This window comes from Purpureocillium lilacinum (assembly GCF_023168085.1).
Source record: "Purpureocillium lilacinum CBS 284.36 DNA, scaffold_5, whole genome shotgun sequence".
NCBI lineage: Eukaryota > Fungi > Ascomycota > Sordariomycetes > Hypocreales > Ophiocordycipitaceae > Purpureocillium > Purpureocillium lilacinum.
This window is the reverse complement of record NW_027072115.1, coordinates 763,449-790,119: the sequence shown is the minus strand read 5'-3', so window position 1 is coordinate 790,119 and position 26,671 is coordinate 763,449. Positions and strand designations below refer to the sequence as shown.

Sequence of the window (26,671 nt, the reverse complement as noted above, 5' to 3'; positions counted from 1 at the left end):
GAAACCCCCGCCGGATGCGTTCCCCGGCCTCGGAGAGCCCCCGGTGGAATCTGACCCCTGGGACACCTTCGGAGGTCATGCCCGAAGCAACGCAGTGCTCTTATTATCCGCCAAAGCCTCCACCGAGGTCAAGACCCGTGTGTTATCACACTGCGCGTTGAGTTACTTCTGGAGCAGTATTCACCAGTGCATTTCAGTACATGATTGACTCTGTTCAGTCGCGTCAAATGCTGTGTTGAGGGCTCAGCATTGCAGGACCCAGGCTCCTTGGTTTTTACACAATCCCATTGCTGGAGCTGCGATAGCTTTCAGACCTCCTCGCAGCCCAGTACCAAGGGGCGTCCTCCACCTGGTATTGAGCAGCGTCCACCGCCGCGATGGGCTTCGCATTCAATGTCCGCAAAGACAATGTCACCCCTCCAGAAGTGTTCAATTGGAGACTGTTCTGGGTGATATTTGTCGCAGCGGCCGGTTCTGTCATTTTTGGTTATGATCTGGCCTTCATCGGTGGCGTGTTTTCTCTCCCGTCTTTTATCAGGCGCTTCGAGCTCCGTGGCCAAGATGCTGGTGCCATTCAAGCTCACATGGTCAACACCTGTAAGAGTGCTGCGAACACTGCTCCCTCAGTTGCGGCCGCTAACGCTTCTCGATCTGTGCGCAGTCCAAGGAGGCGCGTTTTTCGGCGTCATGATGTTCTACTACTTCAACGAGCGGTTCGGTCGACGAGTGGCCTTGATTGCAGCCGGCTGGGTCTTCAACATAGGCGTGGTGATGCAGATGGCTTGTGGCGGCAACATACCTGTGTTCTACATTGGAAGATTTGTCAGTGGGCTTGGAATTGGCGGCACGACCTTTTTCATTCCTCAATTCCTTTCAGAGTCTGCCCCGGCGGTCGCCAGAGGTGGCATAGTTGGATGCGTGAGGCTCCCGTGACGATTCCCGGCAACCGCTTCACTGACTCGTTGCATCAGTTCGAGATTGGAGTTCAGGTTGGGACAATAACTGGGTTTTGGATCAACTACGGTGTGGAGCGACAGGTCAGTTATTCTAGACCCAAGTTGCACTTATTCAACGGAATTGCTCACCGAATTTTAACAGGTTTCGCCAGTGGGAGATCGTCAGTGGTTTATCCCAATCGCCTTCCAATTTATTCCAGCCTCGCTACTCATCATTGGCCTACTATTCCTTCCTGAATCTCCTCGGTGGTACTACGCTCGCGGCCGCCGAGCGGAAGCTGAGAAGTCTCTCACCTGGCTGCGAAATCTCTCTGTGGAGCATCCCTACGTTGCAGAAGAGCTCGCGGACTATGAGAGGCAGATGGAACACGAGCTGCTGATCACCTCAGCCTCTGGTTTCCGTGCGGTGGTGTCGGAAACCTTCAACAAGAAGATGATCCCGCGGCTCATTCATGGCTGCCTCTTGATGATCTTCCAGAACAGCACAGGAATCAACGCCATGAACAACTTTTCTGTCACCTTTTTCCAGACGCTGGGCTTTCATGGCTCGGTAAGTATATCGTCCGCATGACATCCTGGTCCAGAACTGACGGATTCGTAGTCGGCCAAGTTGCTTTCCACCGGCATCTATGGTCTCGTCAAGGGCGCCGCCGCAGTCATCACGTTCTTGTTCTTGGTCGATCGATTTGGAAGACGCATGCTCGTCTTCGTAGGGTCAGCCATGTGTGCATTCTCGATGTACTACGTGGCTGCCTTTACTTCGATTACGGACTCTTTCCATACCACTCGAGAACCAAATGGAGCAAGCCATTCGGCTGCCGCTTTTATCTACATCTTTGGCGCCGGCTACGTAAGTTCCGTCTTCTTTTCACGTCGAGTCAACCTCAAAACTCCTTGCTCCTCTCGGACACTCATTGACGATTGTATTTAGGCCATCGGCTGGAACCTGCCATGGATCATTGCGTCTGAGATCTTCCCAACTCGCATCCGGTCTTTCTGTTTGGTCATGACAACGTGCTCTCACTGGCTTGGAGAGTTTTATGTGTCGTACGCAGTGACGTACATGTTCAAGAGCATAACATACGGGACATTCCTCTTCTTCGGAACCATGTCCGTCTTGGGAGCTGTCTACATGTACATCTTTGTTCCGGAAACAAGCGGTGTGGCGTTGGAGGACATGGACATCTTGTTTGAATCCAAGGGACTTGCAAAGCAGCAGATGACGGCATACCAGTCGTACCTGGAATCTCGGGAGGAGATCCGAGGGATCAAGACGGGCGGAAGCGTTGACTTGGCGGATGAGAATGTTGAAGCGTCAAAGCATGCTAGATAAGCTAGTTAGAAAAGCAAAACTCGGGGTTGCTGAAATTATAAGTTACGTGACAGGCTCAGACAGTGGCGTGGTTTTGTAGGAAATGGAAATGTGTATCCCTTGAGTGCCCTGCAATCTCCAAGGTTTCAGGTCGTGACCGCGCAATTGCTCGAATCCTCTTGCCATTAAGCCCTGTCTCGGCTCTATGCCTTGCGAGCAAGAATGCACTACTCACCGCCGGCCGGCAAGCTTCTAGGGCATACGCCGAATCCCTCCTCCACGGCATGGAGCGCGAAGTTCAATTGCGTCGTGGTTGGATGGGATCTCGGGACCAGCTACCAATGGCTGGCCTCGGCGTCCAACACCGGAGTTGGGGCCTTCAGCACTACCTCGGAAGCCAACACCGTGGCTGTGTCTGGTGGCATCCAACAGCCAGACGCTGTTGGGACCACGGTGAACTTGGGGGCGTAGTAATTACAGGAGGCGACACGTTACCGCATAACAGTATTGGCAGTGTTACAGTATCAGGCGAGATTCCAGCCCAACTCTCACCGAAAAGTCCCAAGTTGCGGCCAAAGAGTGTCTGTTCGGTAATCGGGGTTTGGGTCAATTCGTGAGCTTTGCCTGAGAGCCAACGGGCTGGGGAATGTTGTTTTGGCCTGTGACTTGTGTGACAGATTGAGACACGAGCAGCTACCAATCATACGATCGCCGTCATTGACGAATCACAAGGCACGTCAAATTGTTGTTCAAATGACACTCGATTTGAGAGGGGAAGGTGGCCTATAGATATCCGCCCAGAAGCTTCGTTCCTCAAGGCACTATCCCGGTGCGCACCCAGGGATCCGGGTTCGAAAGCCTAACAGTTGACTCTACAGACACAACACCTCATTCCTAGCTACTTCGAAGTTTCGCGCTGCATCTCGAACCATCTTGGATAGCACAGTCGGCAATGGTCCTCTCCAGAGAGAGGATGTCGTGCTCGACAACCCCACCTCCATTCGGGGTTTACGCACCCGTGGTGTGCTTCTTTACAGAAGATGAGGAAATAGACTTCCCGAGCGTCACTCATCACGTACAAAGGCTTCTATCATCCGGAGTTCGTGGCCTTGTTCTCCACGGAAGCAATGGCGAGGCAACGCACCTCTCGCAGGAGGAGCGGCTTGAGGTAATTCGACACGTCCGGACCTTGATCAAGGAATCCGGAAGCAGCGCAGTGATCATCAGCGGGTGTAGCGCAAACAGTGTCCGTGAGACTAGAAAGCTCATTGAGGATGCTCAAAAAGCTGGGGCAGACTACGCCCTCGTTCTTCCGCCGAGCTACTGGGTGGCGGCAATGACCAAGCCTGTGCTCAAGGACTTCTACCTGGAGGTAAGATGCCTAGGCTCATAGTCCCGCATCCAGGTTCTTACTTGCCATTCTAGGTAGCGAACTCCTCGGCGTTGCCCATCATGATCTACAACTTCCCCGGAGTCACTGGCGGTATCGATCTCGACTCAGACATGATCACCGACTTGGCTAGGGAGCGACCGGAAATTGTCGGCGTGAAACTCACTTGCGGCAACCTCGGAAAGCTACAAAGAATATCCGCAACGCTGCCGAGCGCTGAATTTGCCGCGTTTGCCGGCAAGGCCGACTTCATGCTCCCAGGTCTGGTCGCCGGATCGAACGGGGTCATCTCGGCGCTGGCGAACGTTGTGCCAAGGGCTCATGTCGAGCTCGCGAAGCTTTATCAGGCCGGAGAACTGAAAGAAGCCATCTCGCTTCAAAATGGGCTTGCAATGGCAGACTGGGAGCTGTCAAAGTTTGGGATATCCGGGGTGAAAACGGCATGTCAATCTGGATTTGGCTATGGAACAGGAAACGCGCGGAAGCCACTGCCCACTATCAACGCTGATAACTTTGCACTATGCCAACACAGCGCGCTGGAGGGGATGATTGCAGTAGAGAAGCAGCTGGCATGTGGGATGAAGTCGTCAAATTGAGGACTGGAGGGATGAGGGGCAATCGTTGCTCAATCACACCAAGTCCGTACAGTACTCGTTGACAATGTGGCGGCCAAACTCCGCAAAATCCCCAATGCCCTCGCCGGTGAACTGCCACTGTGGATTCCCATAAAGATTCTGATAAAGGTTTGGAGCGCTTGTCGCAGCATCCCCGTCCTGAAGTACTACCTCGTCCTCGAGCAGTGGCGCCCACAGATGGTTCATGTGTTCTCGTATGTCTAGATCCGCTAGGATGGATTGAGTGCCGTTCTGACTAATTTCGAGCGAGGGGCTCTCGAGACCTGACATGAGTTGCTCGCGCAAGGACGTTCGGCGTTGATGTTGCGCGTGTGGTAGTATCAATGGGTTGCTGGGATTTGCCGTCCGATGACTGCTGGAACTGTTGCCCATCTCATTCTCTGAATGGGGACTCTGAAGTGCACTTTGTATGAGAGCGGCGGATCTCGTGATGTTGAGGCGAGTACAGAGCTGGACCCAGGTTATCCGAATGTCGTCCAAAGATTGCTGAGCAAATTTGTTGCCGTGGCTGGCCACGTGCTCCATCAGGCTCAGCGCCTCTCCCAGACCCGGCGTGGGGTTGATCTTCTGATCTTCCGGGCACACCGAGTCCAACACCTCGGTAAGTATCATGATGAATGAAACAGATGACATGCCGTCAAGGTCAAAGAACCCAAACAGCGCTACGAGTGGAGCGCACATTAGCTGAGATCCACCGACCGGGGGCTTGAAGAGTACCTACTGATGAATTTGTGTTGACGTAAAGTCATGAGCACTTCCAAGAGTCTTCTCGCAGCTTCCGTACAAGTTCTGCATAGCTTTCCCAGGGGAGACAAATACAACGTCTCAGAGTGCGATGCCTTTCCACTCAAGATCAGCTGAGCCATGTGAAGCATAACAGGCCTGATGGTGAGCAGGAGGGCCTGGATAAGTACTTTGTCAGTACAGAACGATATAGGGATTTGACAAGCTCTCACATGGTAGAATATGAGGTGAAGCGCAGCTGAGGTTCTCAGAGACACGTCGTGACCAAGCATTGGAAACCCGGTTGCCAACTCCACTGGGATCTCGTCGGAGATGTCGTAGAGGTCTTTGACAATCTCTTGAACTCTGGAGACAAATGTTGCTTCCTCTTGAAGGACAGAGCCGTAAAGTGCTTGAGTCACCAATTAATCAGCGCGGAACGGAGCAGCTAGCAAACAGCACGTTACCTGTGATGATCAGGCCGTAGACACGAGCCAGCTTTATGCTAGTTCTCATGGGTGCCGCCGGAGTAAAGCCTATGCAGTCCATGGGGAGGTCCTGTTCTATAACACTGTCGTTGATTCCGGACGGATGGCCAGTTGCTGCGGCCAAGCGTCTATCCCAATCAGCTCTAGATCTCGCTGTGAGTGACGGCGTAGTTTCCACACCTCTCCTGAAGATAGACGGACCACCACAGGCGATTGGTGTGGTTGACTTCAGATTGGAGCAGGCGAGACTTTGCAGACTTTTTGTGGAATCCATGCGAAATTGCCAGTCGCAAGGCGGTGCTAATCTGCAGGGAAGACCAGGCGTCAGTGTTAGATATACATGATTAGGGTAAGGGATCGACAGACATAGACGTAGGCTTCCTCCTTGCGATTAATGTTCACAAGATACACCGCGACCAGCGCCAGCACCTCAACGCCAGATCGACCAAAAGAGTACAGCTGGCTCAGGGAAGGGATGCGATCGCAGACATGGCTGAACAGCGAGTAGCCGGGGAAGTTGTCAGTGGCATGCGCACCACTACCAAAGTCTCCCTTGAAGAGCCTTGCATTGGCACAGATGAGAAGAATCTCGAGCGTCCACAAGCTTTCAGTGACTGCTGGGTCCTCTTTGTTGGCAAACAGCAGCCCGATCTTGTCGGAAATCTCGCGCACGTCGACATGGTTCTGGGTGTAGCCAATGTAAAACACCTGCGTCTCCAGCAGCTCTAGCGCTTCCTTCTCGGACGGAAAAGACGGCAGGTCGAAGATGCGGGTAGTGGATCGTGAGGATTGGCAAGGTTCGCCCGCGCAACAGCCAACATCGTCTCGTTGCTGTGCCGGCCGCGATCCCTGAAACAGCCTCTGCACCCTCGAGCCGAAGGTGTTGCTGGAACTCAACGATGAATCGGCCGAGATTGCTACGTAAAGTAGGTCGTCAGATTCGTGTTCTACACGTGGCAAGCCATTGCATACTTGACCCCGACAGCGGTTCAGACGGCTCTGGGTCTAGAATGACAGTCGAAGATTGATGCGCTTCTCGAAAGGCTGGATCTAAGCCATCGTTGGATTCTCTTGCCAAGGGTTCAGGATCTATGTGCCCCTCGGCGTCCAGGCCTACAGATACCCGCGTCAGCACGAACCGCCTTCATGGCTTCTCAGCGAACTGCGTACTGTGCTCCTGTGCCTGGGCTGAGTTCTCGTAGGCAGCTAGACGAGCCTCCAGGTTCTCAATCCTGCTATGGCCGGTGAGCCGACGTCTTCGAGATATGAGCGCAGACCCATACGCAACAGAGTACACCCTCATTCTGCCATGCTCGGACGCATGGCACTCCAAGCCCCGCTTCGCGCAATAGGAGCACGGGTTCGTCCCAGAGCACTTGACCTTTTTCTTTCGGCACGTTAAACAACTGCGACACTGTCAGGCGTGTAATTCCTGAGGGAAAGCAACAGAGGCATAGAGTTCCGTGTCCCAACTCACGCTGAAAGGGCCTTTATGGTGGTGTCCCTCGCACCTATGCTGGTGTCGTACGGTGTTGCTCTCCGGTGTGAGCTCGGGCTCACATGCCGACTTGTTGGCATGCTCCCGAGAAAAGGCTCTCTAGTCTCTACTGCTATGATTCAAGCACGAAGCGCCGAGCTTGCATGCCTGATATGCTCATGTATCGTCGAGGGGTCCAGGCCGTCAAGGTTGAGGTTGCGTTGCGAGTTGCGACAGCGGCGCCTTGATTACGCATCCGGTATGCTTGTTGGTTCAACTCTCCAACCTGGCTCCGATGGTAGGCGGGCCCGAGGTAGGGGATCGCGTTCTGTGAATGTACTGTGTAGCGGCTGGCAGGCCGGGGCCAGAAGGTCAACTGCCAACCAGCGTCAATGAGCCCATGGCCTAATACTAAGGAGTTGTAGGAACATCGATTACTATAATCGCGTTCCCCAGCCTGCATCATGAACTCGGAAACGGGCGTCAATCCATGTTGGCGGTGATGGCATCCCAACACACATCCGTGGCCTTGCAATGTCGTGTTCATTCATTGTCGTTTTAGATTGACTGTAAAGCAAAAAAAAAAAAAGAATGAAGGTCGAACGAAGTCTTGTGTTTCGATGTCATGAGCCCACAAGAGGCGGACTCAATCGCGGTACAGGGTAACCTGGAGAACCCTCCAAGGTGGAGAGTGGAGAGGCTGCTTCTTTGCAAGCGCGGCCCCCAAGGCTGAAGTGCCGCGCGCGTCGCGGAACAGAAGGTTCCAGGCTGTGCCGCCTTGCCCGCCACGTTGCGCGTGCGCCGCGGGGCACTGGGCTGCGCCGACCGACAATTCATCACCACTGCCGCCGCCCACTTCCCGCCCTCAACGTCTCTCTACATCCCCATCACCACCACCCAGCTCTCCCTCCTCCCTCAACTCGCCTCCCCTTTCTCCCCGCCTGAGCACCATTCTCGTCGGCGCCATGGTAAGCACCCCCCGTCTTCTGCACACCAGCGATCAACCCGCAACTGGCCTGCGATTGCGGCAACTGCCCCCTCCCCGGCTGAGGCGTCGCTTTGTACGGAGTTTTGATGTTTCGGGCCGCGCCGCTGACCAGAACCGTTTCTCTTCCATCCATGACAGGCCTCCCAACTCACGCCCAAGCAGCGCCTCGCGCTCTCCATCTGCGACTTCCTCACCACGTCGGCCACGGACGGGACCCTCACCGCCGACGACAAGGACTCAGTCGACGTGGCCGTCAACTGCATCGCCGAGTCCTTCAAGGTCGACCCGGCGGCCGACAAGCAGGCCCTCGCCGGCAGCCAGTCCCTGCTGCAGATCTACTCCGTCTACGACAAGCTCAAGGCCTCGGCCGGCCCGCCGCCCCCCGCCGGCGCCGATGCGTCGACGTCTTCCGCCGGCACCGCCCCGACCGAGGAGCAGAAGAAGGAGGCCGAGGGCCTCAAGTCCAAGGGCAACGCCGCCATGGCGCAAAAGGACTACCCCTCCGCCATCGACCTCTACACGCAGGCCCTGCGCCTGCACCCGGCCAACGCCATCTTCCTCTCCAACCGCGCCGCCGCCCACTCCGCCGCCAAGGACCACGCCTCGGCCCGCATCGACGCTGAGGCCGCCGTCGCTGTCGACCCCACCTACACAAAGGCCTGGTCGCGCCTCGGCCTCGCCCGCTTCGCTCTCGGCGACGCAAAGGGTGCCATGGAGGCCTACGCCCGCGGCATCGAGCACGAGGGCAGCGGTGGCTCCGACGCCATGAAGAAGGGCTACGAGACGGCCAAGCGCCGCGTCGAGGAGATGCAGGCTGAGGAGGCCGACCTCTCCCGCGGCTCATCCAACACCCCTGACGTCGGCGGCCCGGGCGGCATGCCCGATCTCGGCAGCCTCGCCTCCATGTTTGGCGGCGGCGGTGCCGGCGGCCCTGGTGGTGCCGGGGGCATGCCCGACTTTGCCTCCATCATGAACAACCCCATGTTCGCCAGCATGGCACAGAACCTCATGAGCAACCCCGACATGATGGCCAACCTCATGAACAACCCGCGCCTGCGCGAGATGGCCAACCAGTTTGGCAGCGGCGGCATGCCCGACCTCAACAGCCTCATGTCCGACCCCAGCGTCGCCGAGATGTAAGCTCTCGCCCGTCCCCCTCCCCCTCCGACGACTCGAATTGCAGCTAACGCGAACCAGGGCGCGCAACATGATGGGCGGTGGTGCCGGTCGCGGAGCCGGTGGCAACAGCGGCAGCGGCGGCAACGACAGCACTTCGTGAGAGACGTCGCTAGAGCGCAAAGATTCACATAAAAGTGGCGCGCACTGGCAAACAGAAGAGATGGCCTGACACCCGGACACCTGGCGTACATCCTCGATACAGATAGATACCTCAGCAAAGAGCGACTGAACTGTTGCAGGGATATACTTGTCGCTAAATACCCCTAATGCCCTCTGCCGCCCCCAAGGCTTCGTGGCAGCTTGACCATATGATTGATAAGGTGTAGTAATACACGTCTTGCGATGCGTTCCCACGAGGCATTTCTCCGATCAATGGCCTGATTAGTCTGGCTCGCTAATAACAACGGAATCCTTAACCCCGGCCAGCGTATACGTAGCAATGATTGCTGTGATCGGAGTCCGCGCGCGACCCCACATAAGATGCCTACCTCCCCTACAAATGCTGGCTGTCCGTTGCTTCTGCTCGGGTGGCGCCCCGAGCGCGACGACCTCGAATCCACGAACCACGACCTCGTCTTCCAGGTCGATACATTCTTCCCGAGGTTGTCGCAGCTGCGGCGCCGGTAGGTCTTGGTCGTCGCTCATTTTCCTCTCCACCAGGCGTGTTCGATACCACAGTATCTGTCATGCCTGTTCTTCTGACTGTTGTTACAAGTATCCTATCGGTTTGAGAGCTAGATCCGGCGGTAGCGGTTTGCCGCAAGGCCGTCGGGCCGCGGCTCGTTGGCTTCGGTATGTGAGACTGCTGTGTTTGGCCCTGTACGGGTGGAGCGGACACGCGGCGCTTTGAGTAATGCTGTTAGCTCCGGTCCCCTCCCATGCCCTTGGGAAGTTGGTTCACACCGATGTTTCTTGTGCCTCATCCGGACTGGCGGAGACGACAGTCATGACAGGCGTCGGGCAAGTCTCTGCTGCGGCCTGTGAGGGCTCACTCTTGGACTGTATCCGTCTTGAATACCGTGGGTGCTTTAAGGCATTGTCGTGGGCACACCCTGGCTCCTGCTTCCCATGCGTCCCCGAAGCTCTCTAAGCATCGGGAGATGCCCCTGTTCCCATCAGTGCTGACCAACAATTGGACTGGTGGGCTTGATCTCACCGTCATCGGCTGCTTTACTCTTCTTGTCGGGGCAATGTGTTCCCTGAATCGCTTGGCTCGAGGCATCTGTCGACGTGTTTGGCGTCTCTCTAGACAATGCAGACCGCCTGTCTGACTCCTCTTGAGGCCCGACCGCATTGACTGCAGCAGCAGATGGGTCATTCGGTCCGCTTGCAGGCTCGCAGCTCGCGACCTCGTCCGCCCATTGGTGATGGACAGAAGGTTCGGGGACAGTCGCATCGGCGGGAGAGGCACTGCCGACATTGCTTGAAGTGCTGTCTTCCTCGGTTCGTTTCGTTGGTGAAGCCATGCTCCGAGGAGTGAACTCTGGGGCAACCGGGTTAAGCTTGGAGCCCTTTGCACTGTCAGCGCGTCCACATAAGAACCGGTACTGCGTCTTACTTCTTTGGTGTGAATTGTCGGCTCAGCGTTGTCGGCAGGATGCTCATTGTCCGTGCAAAACATCTCACTGTCGCTATCAGTTGTTCCGCACCGGTAGGGATCGGCCGCGGTCTGCTCGGACGACACGTCGTCGGTGAGGTCCGGTCTGTCGTCGACAATCTCCACGACGTCTTCCGTCTTGTCGCGAGGCCGGAGAAACACTTGCTTTGACCACAAGTCCGCATATCGCCCCTTTTTGGCGATGAGCTCGTGGTGGCTTCCTTGTTCAATTAGCTCCCCGTGCTCTACGACCACGATTCGATCCGCATTCATGATCGTTGACAGCCGGTGCCTGAAGAGGTCAGAAATCTCGTCTGCAGGAATCAAGGCTTGACATACGCCACAATGAAAGTTGTTCGCCCCTGGCAAAGGCTCTTGAATGACTGCTGAATCTGTTGCTCAGTGTCGGTGTCCACTGCACTAGTAGCTTCGTCCAGGAGCACAATGTCTGGCTTCTTGAGAATGGCTCTTGCGATGGCAACGCGCTGAAGCTCGCCGCCGGAAAGCTTCCTGTCCGCATGTCAGCAACCCTGAGAGGGAATGCACTGGCCGGGTCGGACTTACACGCCCCGCTCGCCAACGCGAGTCTCGTACCCTAGAAATACGGTCAAAAACGTACATTGACGTGGCAAATGGGTATTAGACAGACCGTTCGTGAAGCCTTTGATCTTATCATGTATACAGGCAGCCTGACAGGCTTCAAACACTTCCTCGTCGCTGGCGGTAATTCGGCCGTAACGGACGTTGTTCATAATGGTGTCGTCGAAAAGAATCGGGTTCTGGGGTACGATGCCGATTCTGTCGCGGAGACTGCAAGCCGTTAGTGGGGTCCTTGCTCAGTGACCATTTCGAAGTACCTGAACAGATCAACCTCGCGGACGTCCTGCCCATCGATGCGAATGCAGCCCTCGGTGACATCGTAGAACCTGTCGAGCAGCTTCAACAGAGTGGACTTGCCGGCGCCGGTCGCCCCGACAAAAGCAACCGTTTCCCCTGCAGGGACGCTCAAGCTGATGCCCTTGATGGTCCCTTTGCGGCCGTCGTAGCTGAAGCAAACGCCCTCGAACTCAACATTGCCCGAGACAAACTTGAGAGGTCGCGCCCCTTTCTTGTTCTCAACCGTCGGCTTCGTCTTCATGATGTCCAGCAGCCGCTCAGCGTCGATAAAGTCATCGCTCATGCTCTTCCCGAGCTTTGCGAAGAATTGCAGTGGAGACGTGAGCTGTGACCAGTACATCAGAAGCATCGCAAATTGACCAGAGGTTGCGCGGCCGCTCTGGATCCTTGACACGGCCAGGAAAGCGCTCACTAGTAGGCCGGATGTGAGCACCACGGTTTGAAAGGCGATCGAAATGTACCAGCTCATGACATATTGCTGCTCGCTGAGCCAGCGACTAGTAACTGCGTTTGCGTGTCTGTTGTCTTCATAGCCAATTTGGTTGAACGCGCTAACAGTCTGCCATCCGAGTAGGCCGGACTGGCGCACATAATGCTCTTGGTACAGTGCATTGACTCTCTTTCGGCTCGCGGCTTTGGATTCGGCCACCAAGCGGCCAGCCATTATGAAAAAGATGGTGCCAGTTGCAACGGTGATGAGGCCTTCGTATGGACCAAAGGTGACCGACAAGTACACGACGGCGACGCCCATGTCGATGAGCATAGGGAGGGCCTGGAGCAAAACGCTTTCTACGACGTTGGACACCGCAGCCCCGCCATAGATGGCCATCATCATGTCGGATGAGCTTTTCGAGTCGTGGAAGTCGGCGGACAAATGCATCATGTGTGAATAGGCCGCGCGAGTGATGTTGTCGTGGGCGTAGTACTTGACGGGGATCCACAGCCATTGGCGGACAAGCTCAATGCCCGATTCGGAAGCGGCGAGTCGCAACACTGCGAAGAAGACGACGGCTATCCACGGGTTCGACTGGGATGCACCGCTAAGACTGTCCATGATGATGCCGGTCTGTCGAGGTATGAGAAGGTGCAGAGCGTTGGAGGCAAAGAGGCAAAGGACGACTGCCACCGCGCGGAGTTGGAGTGGCGAGCTATTGACCGGCCAGACGTATGGGAAGAAGATCTTGTTCGGGTCAGCAACAGAAGACTGATCAAGCAGTTTGCGTTGGCCGCGGGGAGTTGCCTACCATGAAACCCTTGGCGTACTCGAACCAGTTGCCTCCCTCCTTGAGCCTCTTTTCCATGGCTTCGCGGGCTTCTCTTTCGCGCCGCTCCCACCTGAATTCAGCGGTGGTCTCCGACGACTCGTCGGAACTCGTGGTAGCTCCATAATTGGCCGCGGCGGTGGTGCCGGTGGACTGCTCAGTTGGTGCAGTCTTTGGAAGCAGTGACTGGTGCTCTTCATCGGTTCCACGGAACGACGGGCTCGCCCAGTGCGCTACGAGCGGCCAAATGCTGAGTGCGAGCAGTGACGCAATTCTCGCCGCGGTGAGCGACAATTCTGCCACCTCATAGCTGTTTGCGGTGTGACTCGGGCGGCAAACTGTTGTGATGACAAAACCACCGATGACAGCCTCAAAGGCCAACGCCAGCAACCAGGAACCTTGGAATGGATAACCCACCGGACTGTTGAAGTCGGAGAGACAGGTGAGCTGAATGCCGAAGATAAGGAGGCACGACAGCGTGCCCACGACCAGGTAGTCATCCGGCGGCCATCGCTGACCCCTAATCGAAGTCGTTATGAGGGCTGCGAGCTGTGCCACGTAGGTGAAGACAAAGGCGCCCAGAAGACACAAGACGACAGGCCGGCAGGGCCGCTCCGCCTTGCCATCTTTGTCCTCCTTGAGACGCTGAAGAGTGCAGGCCGAGGCAAGGGACGAGCCTAGGAAATAGAGGAAAATGACAGCCGGGTACGTGTAGTAGAGTACTGGCAGAGCTGCCCAAGGCGTCTCTGGTGGGAGATCCATGCAAGGCGTCTGTGGCGGCAAATGTAGAGGTGGCGGGCTGATATTTGGCGCGCCGAGGCGGTTTGTGGAGGGATGGGTAGGGTGAAAGGGAGAGCCAGGCGTTCCCGGGGTCCAGCGCGAGACGAACGCCGCTGTGGTCCAATGTCGACGAGGCCGCTCAAGACGAATTGGCGATAACCGAGACCAGGCCAATCGAGGGACGGGTATTCACGCAATGCAAGTAGAAGTACCAGGATCAAGGCAAAGGAAAGAGAAATGCAGAATCGCAGAAGACCGACTCGAAGAATGTCGGGCAAGAGGAGCTGAGCGGCGAGGAGCACGTGCGGGAGAGCACGGCCCAGCTGGGATGCGGCGTAGCGAGACGGGAAGAGGCGTGCCCTGAATCGTTGAACAGTCAACACCCAAGTTCTAACCCAGCGACTTGGGGATGTATGGACGATGGCCTTGCAGCAGTTCCACTCAACGGTCGCGGTGGTACAATTGCACCGCTGCAGTGGCGGCGGCAAGGACTCTCTGCCTTACCTTGGCGATGCAATGCGAGGCCACGCGTGGGGATGACGATGATGGGCGCGCCGGGGTGCCTGCGGCTGCGGCTGCAGTGCAGTGCAGTGCAGTGCTGTGGTGGTGCTGCGTGCAGTGAGCGAGGGCGGGCTGGGGGGGCGGTGCGGATGCGTGCCCGCGGCCGAGTGGTTGCGTGAATGCTGGATGCTTGGCCGAGATGCTTAACAAGTCGTGGAACGCGGCTCCGTCCGTCGCGATGCTGCCTTGCGGCTCGCGGATTCTTTTGTCTGGTCTGCCTGAGGCGGTGCCCTGTTGTGCTGCTGCTGGTGCGGTGCTGCTGCTGTTGGATGGCGACTCTTATCCTGGCGACCGCTCCTTCCTGAGGCAAGGCGAGGCGAGGTAGGGTACCTTGCGGCTGGCAGAAAACGCCCCAGGTACCGGTATCTCACGGCTCGCGAAAGAAGGAAGCAAGTGTCTCTTGCTGGAGGCCCGTTGGTGTCCTGCTCGACGGTCGTTGCCCAATGCCCACCGCTGCCGAGTCCCGACCATTGACGGGCGGCGACTTTCCTTTGTTCACCGTCACCGTCACCGTCTGCGTCTGCGTCTGCGAGAGTAAAGTGGAGGTGGAGGTTCGAGCCTTCGAGGTGGAGGCGGAGGCGGCGGAGGCAGGTGCAGCCCCATGGCCCACGACCCGTAGCAGCTGCCCAGGTGGTGCCGGTCGTGATCTCACTTGCCTCGTTAGTTCTTGCGCCCCTGGCCGGCGACTGAAAAGTGCAAAGTACGTACCTACCTAACGGGAAGAGAACTGCAAGATGTCTGGAAGGCAATGGCTGCCCTCCAGGCTGGCAGGCAGGCATCCGAGACGGTGATTTTCCAGCAACGCCAACTTCACATTCTCCCTCTCTCCCTCTTTCTCCAGGTCCTTCTTCTGCCCAGGACAGTACTGTGCCTGTCGCTTCCCTGCCCGTCCAAACTCCATCCAACTCGCAAAGCGCAGTGGCGGCGCCCTCGTTCCTGCAGGTCCCCACCGACTCACCTCGCCTCCTGCTCCGCTCGCTTGCTGCTGCGGTGCTGCTGCTGCTCCAGCAAGTCACTCGCTCTTTGTCCACCGGCCTGAGCTCAGCCTGCTTTGTCGTTCGCCAGCGATGCGACAAATGACGACGCACGTGCCGGCAAGAGCTCCCGTCCCAGTAAGCCGTGGGTTGGATGCCCAATATCCTCGCGATGCAGGTTGCCGGCCTCTCGCCAATTGGCCCACGATGGCGGTCACAGCATGTCAACTGAGGTGAGGTGGTTGTCGACATGCAGGTGAGCCTCATCGGCCAGTCCGGCACGCTGACACCAATTCCTGCCCGTGACGTTTACCCTTCCCACCAAGCTCTGATGACTGCTTCGTGCCAGGTCATTCGTCCACCAAGCAACTTAGTTATCGCCCTGCCAGGGCTGGCCGGCTCTCGACGTGAAGCCCACCACCCACGCGGCCCGGCCCAACAAGGTGGCCAACCAAGACGCCACGGGCAAGCGTCGCTGACCAACTCCTTCACCACCTCAGGCTCCGAGCTGCAGTGTTGTAATCCACGATATCGTGCCCTGCGTCGTCGAACAAGCGCATGTCGGCTTCCGGCTTCTCGTCAGTGGCCCCCGGTCTTGACGCCGCAATCAATGCGCGACTGTCGGTTGTAACACGTACATACATTTCGACGTCTCACAGCATTGAAACGGCCGCCGGCCAACCCTCAACGGCGCCGCCGCATTGGTAGCAAATCAGATGCGCGTGATGGTGCCAGTCCGCCACCCCAGGCTTGCCTCGACAGCCTCCGGCACACCGCGCCGTTGGGCCTTGATCCACGATGCCTATCGTGGCACCGCCAACCCGAAGCGACAGACACATAGTCTCCCTAGGGCCATGGTGCGGGCGTCGCGGTCCTGGCCTGCAGCTGATCCCTGTAGTCCGGCAACAGCTGACCTGGCCTTGGGTCCACTGTCGATAAGCTCCCACGCCAACTCAGGGTGCCGCTGGGCGCCGACTGCATGTCTTACCTCCCTGGATCCAATCGAACGCTGTCGACAATTCCGACAAATGCAGGCGCCCGGTTGCCCTAGTGCCACTTGTTCTGGCGGTCAACCTGGAGAATCGCGACCGCCTTGCCCTCGATGGGCGACGGGACGCAACACTGCATGATTCGCGACACTTGGCAGTGCCGGTAGGCTCATGTCAGTCCTTGCAAGACAGCGGGCAACTTCTGCAGCACCGATTTCCTGTCAGTGCAACTCTCATATGCGCGGTTTCAGCGCCTCGCCTGCCTCGTTGGCTTCCCGTCGATTCGTGACACCGCGGGTTTGTTTTTGTGCGCCTCTCTGCCTCGGCGGCAGGCCGCTCACGAGCTCCAGGTCGTCTAAGAGGCCGTACACAATGGTCTGCTGCGTCTGAGGCGGCCGCGGCACCAGGTGGATCGTCGCACTGCTGTGGCCTAAGCGCAAACATGGCCTCGGTTGACAATGCTTCCAGTCTTCGAGCGGCCTGGAAATCCAAGGGGAACGACTCCGTCTTATATCTGCAGCACAAGGCACCACACACGTCACATACAGATGACACATCACCCAAGTCACACCTGCTGGCACCGACAATGTTGCGTTCTCCAAGGCCCTGGCACAAGGCACCCAGCGACAGCCGCTCGGGTGGGCTCGCCGACGGGATGAGACGGGGAGCACCTCGCCACATCTGTGGCGCATTACGCTCATGGACTAAGGACAACACTTATGTTCCCCGAGGCTGGCTTCCATGCTAAACATGCATTCGAAAAGAGGATACTGTGCACAGAGCGTGGACCGCACGGGCTGTCCTATGCACCAGCGACACACTGATTTTTGTTACTGTCGTCAAGGAAACGAGACCCGACGCCGAAGGATGCTGATCGCAGAGCTTTATTCCCAGCAGCAGGTTTCTAATCGACGATGGACCGTTGCCCGCGAAGCGCGTGCCCATGCAATAATAACTTCGGAGGATTTTGCCTCACGGAGCAGTTTGGGTAGGTCGATGTGCCCAGAGCTCCGAGCAGTCACGAAACTGCCTGATTAGGCAAACTGTCTGGAAAGTCCCTGGTCAAGTGATGTACAGCCGATGCTTACTGTGTTAGAGCTTGGCCAGGGCGTATCGCAGTAGTCTTGGATGAGGCGACTCTCGGCGCGCACGTCTGTGTTTGGAGCCAACAGCACATGCCATCGGCCCACTGGCCGGCGGTGTCTGGATGCTTCGGGCTCCGCGAGGTCTTGAGCGCGAACGCAGCAAGCAAATGGGCTGATCGGCTTTGCAATTATGACCAAATGACTGTATTGGGCCGGCCACAGGAGGAAGTCGAATGGCGGTTGTCAGAGTGGTCCGTCCAGCTCGCTCATTTTAGGCAGAATCCACGAGCGCGACGACATTCGCGCGCATCGACGCCGGAGGGATACGAATCAGTCTGCAGGTCTTGTGACACTGTAGGTCGCACTCCTCATGCCGAAGGGAAACAGGACTGGGCGCAGGCCAGAGCTTGGTTGGACGAGTCGGCCAACAGATACGGGCTCGACACTAGCAGCTCGGAAGCGAGCTCAGATTTTCAGTAGCCCGTCGCCCACAGGGAGAGGCTCAAGAAGCCACCGCTGCGAGCTCGAATGATGCTCGAATCCTCCTGGCCCGGCTCCGCGACCCGTGGAATAAGCATCTCGCTTGCTGGCGACAAGAACTTGTGGGGTGAGAGATGTCCCGTCGATTTCAATCTGGTGGCATCGGGCCCAGTCGTGGGGGTGACGAGATCTGAACCACCCAGGACCCCGCAAAATCTACTTTGGGAAGGCCTCGCCGGAGGGCTCAAGATCAGGGGCCCGCTCAGTTGGCGCCAGCCACAAATACAGCACTAGAAATGGAAACATGCGGCGGAGCTAATATTAGTCCCTGCCAAAACTGGCAGACGACGCCGGGCTGCCGGTCCACGAGATCCAGTGTTTCTGGATCCATTGGAGCAATCAACAACATGGCCATTACCCAGCCTGGTGCCATTCGCAAGGGCCTGCGGAGGGGTAGGGACCTCAGCAGCGTGACGTAAAGCAAACCACGAGCGTGCTCGCGGAGAAAATGTCTTCGTACGGAAATTATCTGGAATTACGCTGCGGGTCTGGGGTTGGCTGAGCCAGATACTTAAAGACGACAAGTTTCGACCCTTCTCGCCAACCTCAACCACTCTTGAACATACAAACCTCGGCCCTTCTCTCGTACACAATCTCGTCAGCATTCATATAGACGCACGTTCCGACTCCTTTGCGAAAGCTTTACGACTCGAGTCTTGCTTTTGAGGCTCGACGGGTGCCGGCCACTCCTTCACACCTCCAGTGCATATACGCCTCACATCGCACGGCCTCTGTGGATATCACAAATCCTTCACAATGGCCCCTTCAGCAATTGTGGAGATCAGCGAGGCCAACCAGATCGGCCAGGACCTCGAGCACATGTCGGACGCCATCGACGATGTCAACTGCATGAAGTACGACGCGGCGTCCAAGTTCGACTCCGCCAAGGACAAGACGCAGTTCCGCCAGTACGAAGACGCCTGCGATCGAGTCAAGAACTTTTACCGCGAGCAGCACGAGAAGCAGACCGTCGCTTACAACCTTGCCGCGCGCAACCGCTTCTATAATGCCTCGCGCAAGCGCCCGGAGATGACCATCTGGCAGGCCATGGAGAAGCTCAACACGCTCGTCGACGAGTCGGACCCGGACACGTCACTGTCGCAGATCGAACACCTGCTCCAGTCGGCCGAGGCCATCCGCCGCGACGGCAAGCCCCGATGGATGCAGATCACGGGCTTGATCCACGACCTCGGCAAGCTGATGCTCTTCTTCCCCGAGCTCGAGACCCAAGGCCAGTGGGATGTGGTGGGTGACACCTTTCCCGTCGGCTGTGCCTTCGACAAGCGCATCATCCTGCCCGAGACGTTTGCCAAGAACCCGGATGTCAAGGATCCCGTCTACAGCACCAAGCTCGGTATCTACACTCCCGGGTGCGGCCTCGACAACGTGATGCTGAGCTGGGGCCACGACGAGTACCTGTACCATGTCGTCAAGGACCAGTCGACGCTGCCCGACGAGGCGCTGGCCATGATCCGCTATCACTCCTTCTACCCCTGGCACCGCGAGGGCGCCTACCGGGAGCTCATGTGCAGCAAGGACTACGACATGCTCAAGGCCGTGCAGGCGTTCAACCCATACGACCTGTACAGCAAGAGCGACGGTGTTCCGTCGGCGGAGGAGCTCAAGCCGTACTACATGGAGCTCATTGACGAATTTTTTCCGCAGAAGGTGGTTAAGTGGTGATTCATGTGCTTGGTCTAGCAAGCGGTCGTTGGGGATGTTTATGAGCCTGACTGTCCTCATTTCCTTTGTTTCCATTGTTTTCACAAGTCGACATGACAGAGTCTGATGATAGAATTAGCGCGCAATGACCTTGCATTGGGGATAATGTCACAAATAAACTTGTATGATGCTCGAGGCATGTTCCTTCGCGAATGCTTCGCTTCAGTCTATGTGGTGTAAGAGATGCTGTGGCTCAGGGCTCAGGCAGGTCGTAACGCAGAAACTTTCCCGTCCACACAGTTGCATCCTTGCGCTTGACGCCAAAATCCTGGATGGGCTTGAACCCAAGACGCTGGTAGTACCTAGGAAACACATGCAATCGTCAGCGCACAGGTCAGTGAAACTCTCTCAGTGCCAGGGACGAGCAGCACTCAGGTCCCCGTGGGGGGTTTGCACGCACGGCACCAGCTTCCCCGTCCCGCCGGTCCAGCAGTCAATGTACACGGAGCGCCGGCCGCGGTCCCGGGCGTACTCCTTTGCGGCCTGCAGCAGGGCGGCGCCGGCGCCGGCGCGCCGCTTGCCCGTGCGGAAGTCGGTGACGACGACGTCGACGTAGATGAAGCCGCCGCCGCCGCCCCTGGAACCGCTACTGCTACCGCTTCCTCTGCCACTACTGCTACCACGATTGCTTCCGCTGCCACTACCGCTATGGCTACCGCTGTCGCTGCCGCTGCTGCTGCCGCCGCTGGTCGCGCGCGCGTGCTCGGCCTTGGCGAGTTGTGTGTAGGGACGCAGCTGTGCGTTGGAGGAGACGTGGCGCGAGAAGGCGCCGTCGCGGATGGTGATGAGGCCGACGGGGAGGAATGTCGCGCCGGAGGGGGAGGGGGATGTCCTGAGGGGGAGGGGATGGCCGGCAACACCATCTGATTGCTGGCCACTGTTGCTCCCTTCGTTGTCGTGATCGCCGTCCGCGTTCCCGATCCCGTTGTCGTTCCCATTCACGTTCACGTTCACCTTCCCGTCGCCGCCATCATCGTTGCCGTTGCTGTTGCTGCTGGTACTGTTGCCATCATCAACGCGCACCTCAGCGATAAAAGTCCGCACAGGGTCCCCCTTGCCGGTCAGGCGGTACTCCTCGGACAGGCGCACGTCGTCGTGCGTCTCCTGGATGAAGCCGTCCTTGCGGGAGAAGGGTTCGACGCCCCACTGGCCGGCGTTGCCGCCGGCGGCGAGGTGCGGGATGGTGGAGTCGAAGGCGGCGATCATGAAGTCGGCGTCGTGGGGCCAGAGGCCGGCGTTGCGGATGTGGAAGACGTTGGGTGATGTCTTTGCCATTGCGCCGGGTTCTTGTTAGTGTCTTGTTGGAGTGGGTGATGAACTGATGATGAGGCATGGAGGCTTTGGCTTGAACGTAATGATGCCTTGCAGAATGGCTCTGAAGGATAGCGATAGGGTGTTTGCATGGCTTGCGCGTCTGGCCCCCAAGGGACGGGAAGCGTAACCGAAGCCATCATCGCAGGAATGTGCCCGATCTCGTCGTGGTGTAAGTCGCCCGAGGGGCCTAGTGCAGGTACGGGCTACCCGAGACTGCGCCATAACCTCTGCAGCCAGGACAACAGCTGCACGACTGCATGCGCACGACTGGCAACAACGCAAGCTTGCCATCTAGGCGACCGTAGATTCATGCGCATCGTTGCATTGTTATCCGCGTCTTCCGCTGTTCCCAATATTCAATTGACCGCGGCTCGGCAATGGATGAGAAACGGGACTGCCCACTGTGGGGTTGCCTGAACTGGAGTTCCAGAGGATGGGCACGATGCAAGCGCCGACTGACACCTTGATGGCGACTTTACCAAGAATCGCAACGTGGAAACCGCCTTCACGAAAGGCCTGAACCTGAGGCTTCATATCTCGCCGTTGGCGCAGCGTCGATTGTTCGTGGCTTGCAGTCAATCGCGAGCTGAAGCTCCCATCGATGTGCGGCTGATAGGTCGTGAGCCTCCGACCTCATAACCGAACCTCACCACTCCGGGCGACCCGTCTTATCTTACGTGCGCATGCACGAGACCCAAACGTCACCGCTTTCCTATCCTTTAGGATCCCACGAAAGGGCACGGATTTGCGCTGAACGGGGAGATCCCAAATTCTGGGCCCTGAGCATGGCAGAGTCGCCATTTCTGCGGATCCCGCCCGAGATCCGCCTCATGATATACGAGCATCTCTTGGACCCTGGTGGCAGCGAGGTCCTCAACATCCGCAACCGCTACCTTCCTCTGCTCAAGGCAGACGGCAACAAGAGACCAAGGCGGTCCGTCTACAATGCACTGGAGCCGACATTGGGGAGGCGCGCGTGCGATGCAACCTATGTCCTCGCCGACGACTGCGATATAAACACCGCGGTGCTGGCCGTGAACCATCAGATCAGGTCCGAAGCCTTGACACTATTATATGCCAAACACTCATTCCACTTCGGCGGCGACATCGAGGCCGCCATCCACCTACTCGGCGACCTCTCGACGACGACGAGAAGCATGGTGCAGCACATCGGCCTCCGCAAGTGCAGCCCAGTGAGCTTCATCGGGGGGGACTACCCGAGCTGGGCGCCTGCGTGCAGCCTACTGCGGACGCTGCCGCGGCTCAGGAAGCTGAGCATCGTTGTTGAAGGTGGCAAGCCTCGCGCGCCATGGGACGGACCCAGGGAGCTGAGCGTATCGGACCTGCGGCTGCTGTATGCGACGCGGCACGAGGTCCTGCAATGGGTCAGGGACCTAGCGGGCTTGGAGGGCCTCGAGGTCCTGGAGATCTCGGCGGACTTGGCGCCGCTGCCGCCGCCGAGGACGTCGGCCATGCTCATCTTTGCCGCCTTCTCGGGATCGATCGAGACTACGCTCGTCGAGTTTATGAGGTCGCAGCTGGGTATGCCCGCGGTGGCCGTGTCAGGGCACAGGAGTGACAGGGCAAGCGCACCAAGACTGGGATTTTGAGATGACAGGAGCGGAATCCGATGAGGTCATGAATCGTGTCGGCGAGACTCGGTTCACATGTGGCACGGCTGGCTGTCGAGACATGGGCCGTTCCATGGTCTGTTATGTAGGGCGCAAGGTGTATGGCAGGGTGCACGGCGCAAGCGCGGACTCAGTTGTGCTCGGACATGTACACGCAGGGAGAAAAGTCGCACGACGCATGCATCGAAGCAATTGCATCACAAAAGTTGAATGCTCGTACGCCGGTATGCATGGCCAAGGCCCATCAATGCCCTGAAAGCGCGGCGGCGGGTCTGAATCCAAGTTCCCCGTCATCCGCTCACGTGATATTACGTTGCGTGTCGTGTCGTGCCCGGTGGCGCCTGCCTGCATGCCTCTGGGCGCCTGCCTGCGTACTCGTACCTCCCCTAGCCCCGAACTGCCAACCCAGACAGGCAAGAGCTCCATTGCCCTGCCGCATCTCACCTCGTCGCTCTGCGCCCCCAAACAGTCGTCACCACCAGCGCCAGCCCGTTGCGCTCCAGTCAACCAACACCAAACGCCCGCCACCCCAGCATCCTCACCCCCGGGCTCGTTGCGCGCGTCGGCCCTCTCCCGTCGCGGCAGTCAATGTCGTCTATTTAGACGCACAGTCCAGCGCAATCCCTCCCCCCCCGACCCGTCGTCCGAGCTACCCCGCCGCTGCCGAGCCCTCGCCGACTCCGACCTCGTCCACCATGACGACGCCTGCGCTGCCCGAGGACCAGGCCCGCCTGCTCGAGGATGCCCTCGTGGCAGTGCGGCAGCAGACCTCGCTCATGCGGAAATGCCTCGACACCCCGGGCAAGCTCATGGACGCCCTCAAATGCTGGTAAGGCCGTCGCGACCGTCTCCTCCTGGGAAGCGCCCGCCCGGCGTTGGCTGACCATTGTATCCTCGCGCCAGCTCGACGCTCGTCTCCGAGCTTCGCACCAGTAGCCTTGGCCCGAAGCAGTACTACGAGCTGTACATGTCCGTCTTCGACGCGCTACGCTACCTGTCGGTCCACCTCCGCGAGAACCACCCCGTCAACCATCTTGCCGACCTGTACGAACTGGTACAATATGCCGGAAATATCATCCCCCGCTTGTACCTCATGATCACGGTCGGCACGGCGTACATGTCCATCGAGGACGCCCCCGTCAAGGAGCTCATGAAGGACATGATGGACATGAGCAGAGGCGTCCAACACCCCATCCGAGGCCTCTTCCTGCGGTACTACCTGTCCGGCCAGGCTAGGGACTACCTGCCCACGACCGACAGCGAAGGGCCCGAGGGAAACCTGGGCGACTCCATAAACTTCATCCTCACCAACTTTGTCGAGATGAACAAGCTGTGGGTCCGGCTGCAGCACCAGGGCCACTCGCGAGAGCGCGAGCAGCGCATCCGCGAACGCAAGGAGCTGCAGCTGCTCGTCGGGAGCAATATTGTGCGTCTGAGTCAGCTCGTGGACCTGGAAACGTACAAGTCCGGCATCCTGGGCCCCTTGCTGGAGCAGGTGGTTCAGTGCCGCGATGTCCTGGCGCAGGAGTACCTCCTCGAGGTCATCACGCAGGTGTTCCCGGACGAGTTCCACCTCCACACGCTGGACCAGTTCCTCGCCGCCGTCTCGCGCTTAAACCCGCATGTCGACGTCAAGTCCATCGTCATTGGGCTCATGGACCGCCTGTCTGAGTATGCCGACCGCGAGGGGCCCAAGGAGAAGGGGCCCGACCAGGAAAAGGCCGAGGCCGAAGCGTTGGCCAAGTTGCTGGAAAAGGTGAAGCTGGAAAAGGATGCGCCGAAGCCGGCTCCCCCGGCGGAGCCTGAAGCTGCGGCTGAAGGGGAGGCCGCCGAGGCTTCCACTGCTGGCGCGAACGGACAAGAAGGGGAGGCCGCGGCCGCGACTGGCGATGACGCGAGCACGCTGGCCGGCGAGTCCGCCGCGTCGGTTGCCGACACGGAGACGACTGCTGTGAACGGTCAGGAGACGGAGGGCGCCAACGTGCACCTGTATGAGGTCTTCTTCTCGCAAGTCAAGAACCTCGTCGAGGCACAGCACCTCCCCATCCAAGACACGATTGCGCTGCTCGTCTCGCTGTGCAACCTCGCCTTGAACAATTACCCAGACCGCCTCGACTACGTCGACCAAATTCTTGCCTTTGCCACTGCGAAGACGAGAGAAAACATCAACAATGCCGACCTGCATTCGCCTCCCGCACAGCAAAGCCTCCTGGCTCTCCTCCAGGCACCTCTCACAAGATATGCCTCGATCTTCACCGCCCTGTCTCTCCCGACATACGTTCCGCTTTTCCAATGCCAGTCCTATCCTACCCGACGAGCAGTGGCTGGCGGGATTGCTCGAGCGCTGTTGAAGGATCAGACCAAGATTGTGAAGACGGAGCAGCTGGAGCACGTGCTCGAGATCCTGTCAGTTCTCGTCAAGGAAGGCTCGCAAGCGCCTCAGGGGTATCCCGGCGCTGCGCAGCGACGAGCGGTGGAGACGGACGAGACAATGGAGGAGCAGGGCTGGCTCGCAAGGATAGTGCACCTGCTGCAAGCAGAGGACAACGACACGCAGTTCAAGCTTCTCCAGATGACGCGCAAGGCGTACGCCGAGGGCAACGACCGGATCCGCACGACGACGCCGCCGCTGATCACGGCTTGCTTGAAGCTGGCGAGGAAGTTTAAGCTCCGCGAGCACTACGACGACAACTGGGAAACACAGAGCAACGCTTTGTACAAGTTCATGCACTCGGCCCTCAGCAACCTCTACACGCGGGTTAACGGCGCGGGTACGTCGGAGCTGGCACTGCGGTTGTTTTGCAGCGCCGGGCAGGCGGCGGACCTGAACGGGTTTGAAGAAGTTGCGTACGAGTTCTATGCGCAGGCGTTTACGGTGTACGAGGAGGCCGTGTCGGACTCCAAGGCGCAGTTCCAGGCCGTGTGCGTCATTGCGTCATCGCTGCACCAGACGCGCAACTTTGGCAAGGAAAACTACGACACACTGATCACCAAGTGCGCACAGCACGGGAGCAAGCTGCTGCGGAAGCCGGATCAGTGCCGTGCGGTGTACTTGGCGAGCCACTTGTGGTGGGCGACGCCCATCGCCGGCAATGGCGAGACGGAGGAGACCGAGGTCAGTGCAGAGCCCTTCAAATGCGCTACAGGACTTGCCCAGAGACTAACATGCGTATCGCAGCTGTACCGCGACGGAAAGCGTGTGCTCGAGTGCCTGCAACGGGCCCTCCGCGTGGCCGACTCGTGCATGGAGACTGCGACGTCGATTGAGCTGTTTGTCGAGATTCTGGACCGCTACGTCTATTACTTTGATCAGCAAAACGAATCGGTAAGCATACCCTGGCTGGGCTGACGTGTCGAGATATCCGTGCTGACCCTGCGCAGGTGACGACCAAGTACCTCAACGGTCTGATTGAGCTGATTCACTCGAACCTGGCGGGCAACCAGCAGGAGACGGGATCGATTGAGACGAGCAAGAAGCACTTCCACCAGACGCTGGAGAACATCCGGAGTCGGCAGTATGAAGGCGTGGTGCTGTACCCTAGCTGAGGGCGCGGCTGGAGAGAAGATGGAGGCGAAGAGGGCGATGAAGAAGCAGCATTCAAGCGTGTACGTAGATAGCTGAGCAGCATGCGGTGGATGAGCGGTGCGGGTGTGACGACCGACAGTGTACTTCAGTGTAAATACCTACTTCCTCTACCTCTTAGCGACTGCAATTGCGACGCCAATCGTTGCTCGGGTGTCTTTGTTCCTTTTTATTATTCCCTCATTCACACGTTGCCGTCGACGCTGGTGCAGGTACGCCGCTGCACGGTAATAAAAGAGGTGGTGGTGCTGGAGACCAGGCCAGACTGCGCGCTGAACCACGGGCTTTGCGCCTCGGGCCGTGGCTGAGTCGGACTTCAGCAGCTTTCCTACTGGACGGACGCGGACGTCAGGAGACGAGACGTGAGATACCTACCCAGGTGCGGCTCGATTCCGGGGATTCGAGGGAGCCGTCTGTAGCGCCAAGCGCACGGATTTATTAGCACCCCACTAAAACTCCGCCACTCGGGGCAGCGGCCAAGCAGCTTGAGCGGAGGAGGCCTGGGGCGACAGGAGACTTGGTGGCTTGCCGCGCCCCGAGTTACAGCGCCCCTGTCGCTCGTTTTGGCTCCCGTCCACTGTAAAGTCG

General features: G+C 58.3%; 10 protein-coding genes across 10 annotated transcripts; 6 read left to right on the top strand and 4 right to left on the bottom strand.

Moving 5' to 3' along the window:
- Positions 1-377: 377 nt before the first annotated feature.
- Positions 378-2,289, top strand: PLICBS_006846 (uncharacterized protein; the record flags this gene model as incomplete). The annotated part of the gene is made up of 6 exons (XM_065601072.1): positions 378-597; positions 662-822; positions 972-1,037; positions 1,099-1,506; positions 1,558-1,806; positions 1,888-2,289. 6 exons carry the CDS (start codon positions 378-380, stop codon positions 2,287-2,289), a joined length of 1,506 nt encoding a protein of 501 aa, XP_065457144.1.
- A 1,315-nt stretch (positions 2,290-3,604) lies between these two features.
- Positions 3,605-4,018, top strand: PLICBS_006845 (4-hydroxy-2-oxoglutarate aldolase, mitochondrial; the record flags this gene model as incomplete). Its single annotated transcript, XM_065601071.1, has 3 exons — positions 3,605-3,640; positions 3,694-3,919; positions 3,975-4,018. The coding sequence occupies 3 exons, from the start codon at positions 3,605-3,607 to the stop codon at positions 4,016-4,018; spliced, it is 306 nt and encodes a 101-aa protein (XP_065457143.1).
- Positions 4,019-4,287: 269 nt separating this feature from the next.
- PLICBS_006844 (uncharacterized protein) lies at positions 4,288-5,565 on the bottom strand (the record flags this gene model as incomplete). Its single annotated transcript, XM_018320223.2, has 4 exons — positions 4,288-4,955; positions 5,015-5,195; positions 5,250-5,428; positions 5,484-5,565. The coding sequence occupies 4 exons, from the start codon at positions 5,563-5,565 to the stop codon at positions 4,288-4,290; spliced, it is 1,110 nt and encodes a 369-aa protein (XP_018180120.2).
- Positions 5,566-5,647: 82 nt separating this feature from the next.
- Positions 5,648-6,807, bottom strand: PLICBS_006843 (uncharacterized protein; the record flags this gene model as incomplete). Its single annotated transcript, XM_065601070.1, has 4 exons — positions 5,648-5,809; positions 5,871-6,421; positions 6,477-6,617; positions 6,675-6,807. 4 exons carry the CDS (start codon positions 6,805-6,807, stop codon positions 5,648-5,650), a joined length of 987 nt encoding a protein of 328 aa, XP_065457142.1.
- Positions 6,808-7,946: 1,139 nt separating this feature from the next.
- PLICBS_006842 (uncharacterized protein) lies at positions 7,947-9,248 on the top strand (the record flags this gene model as incomplete). Its single annotated transcript, XM_018320222.2, has 3 exons — positions 7,947-7,949; positions 8,108-9,105; positions 9,167-9,248. The coding sequence occupies 3 exons, from the start codon at positions 7,947-7,949 to the stop codon at positions 9,246-9,248; spliced, it is 1,083 nt and encodes a 360-aa protein (XP_018180119.1).
- Positions 9,249-10,263: 1,015 nt separating this feature from the next.
- Positions 10,264-13,666, bottom strand: PLICBS_006841 (uncharacterized protein; the record flags this gene model as incomplete). The annotated part of the gene is made up of 7 exons (XM_018320221.2): positions 10,264-10,659; positions 10,707-11,037; positions 11,085-11,255; positions 11,310-11,340; positions 11,395-11,555; positions 11,603-12,822; positions 12,887-13,666. The coding sequence occupies 7 exons, from the start codon at positions 13,664-13,666 to the stop codon at positions 10,264-10,266; spliced, it is 3,090 nt and encodes a 1,029-aa protein (XP_018180118.2).
- Positions 13,667-18,589: 4,923 nt separating this feature from the next.
- PLICBS_006840 (uncharacterized protein) lies at positions 18,590-19,516 on the top strand (the record flags this gene model as incomplete). The annotated part of the gene is made up of 1 exon (XM_018320220.2): positions 18,590-19,516. One exon carries the CDS (start codon positions 18,590-18,592, stop codon positions 19,514-19,516), a length of 927 nt encoding a protein of 308 aa, XP_018180117.2.
- Positions 19,517-19,748: 232 nt separating this feature from the next.
- Positions 19,749-20,830, bottom strand: PLICBS_006839 (uncharacterized protein; the record flags this gene model as incomplete). The annotated part of the gene is made up of 2 exons (XM_018320219.2): positions 19,749-19,857; positions 19,956-20,830. 2 exons carry the CDS (start codon positions 20,828-20,830, stop codon positions 19,749-19,751), a joined length of 984 nt encoding a protein of 327 aa, XP_018180116.2.
- Positions 20,831-21,654: 824 nt separating this feature from the next.
- Positions 21,655-22,479, top strand: PLICBS_006838 (uncharacterized protein; the record flags this gene model as incomplete). The annotated part of the gene is made up of 1 exon (XM_065601069.1): positions 21,655-22,479. One exon carries the CDS (start codon positions 21,655-21,657, stop codon positions 22,477-22,479), a length of 825 nt encoding a protein of 274 aa, XP_065457141.1.
- Positions 22,480-23,195: 716 nt separating this feature from the next.
- Positions 23,196-26,046, top strand: PLICBS_006837 (vacuolar protein sorting-associated protein 35; the record flags this gene model as incomplete). Its single annotated transcript, XM_018320218.1, has 4 exons — positions 23,196-23,329; positions 23,404-25,615; positions 25,679-25,825; positions 25,882-26,046. 4 exons carry the CDS (start codon positions 23,196-23,198, stop codon positions 26,044-26,046), a joined length of 2,658 nt encoding a protein of 885 aa, XP_018180115.1.
- Positions 26,047-26,671: the final 625 nt, after the last annotated feature.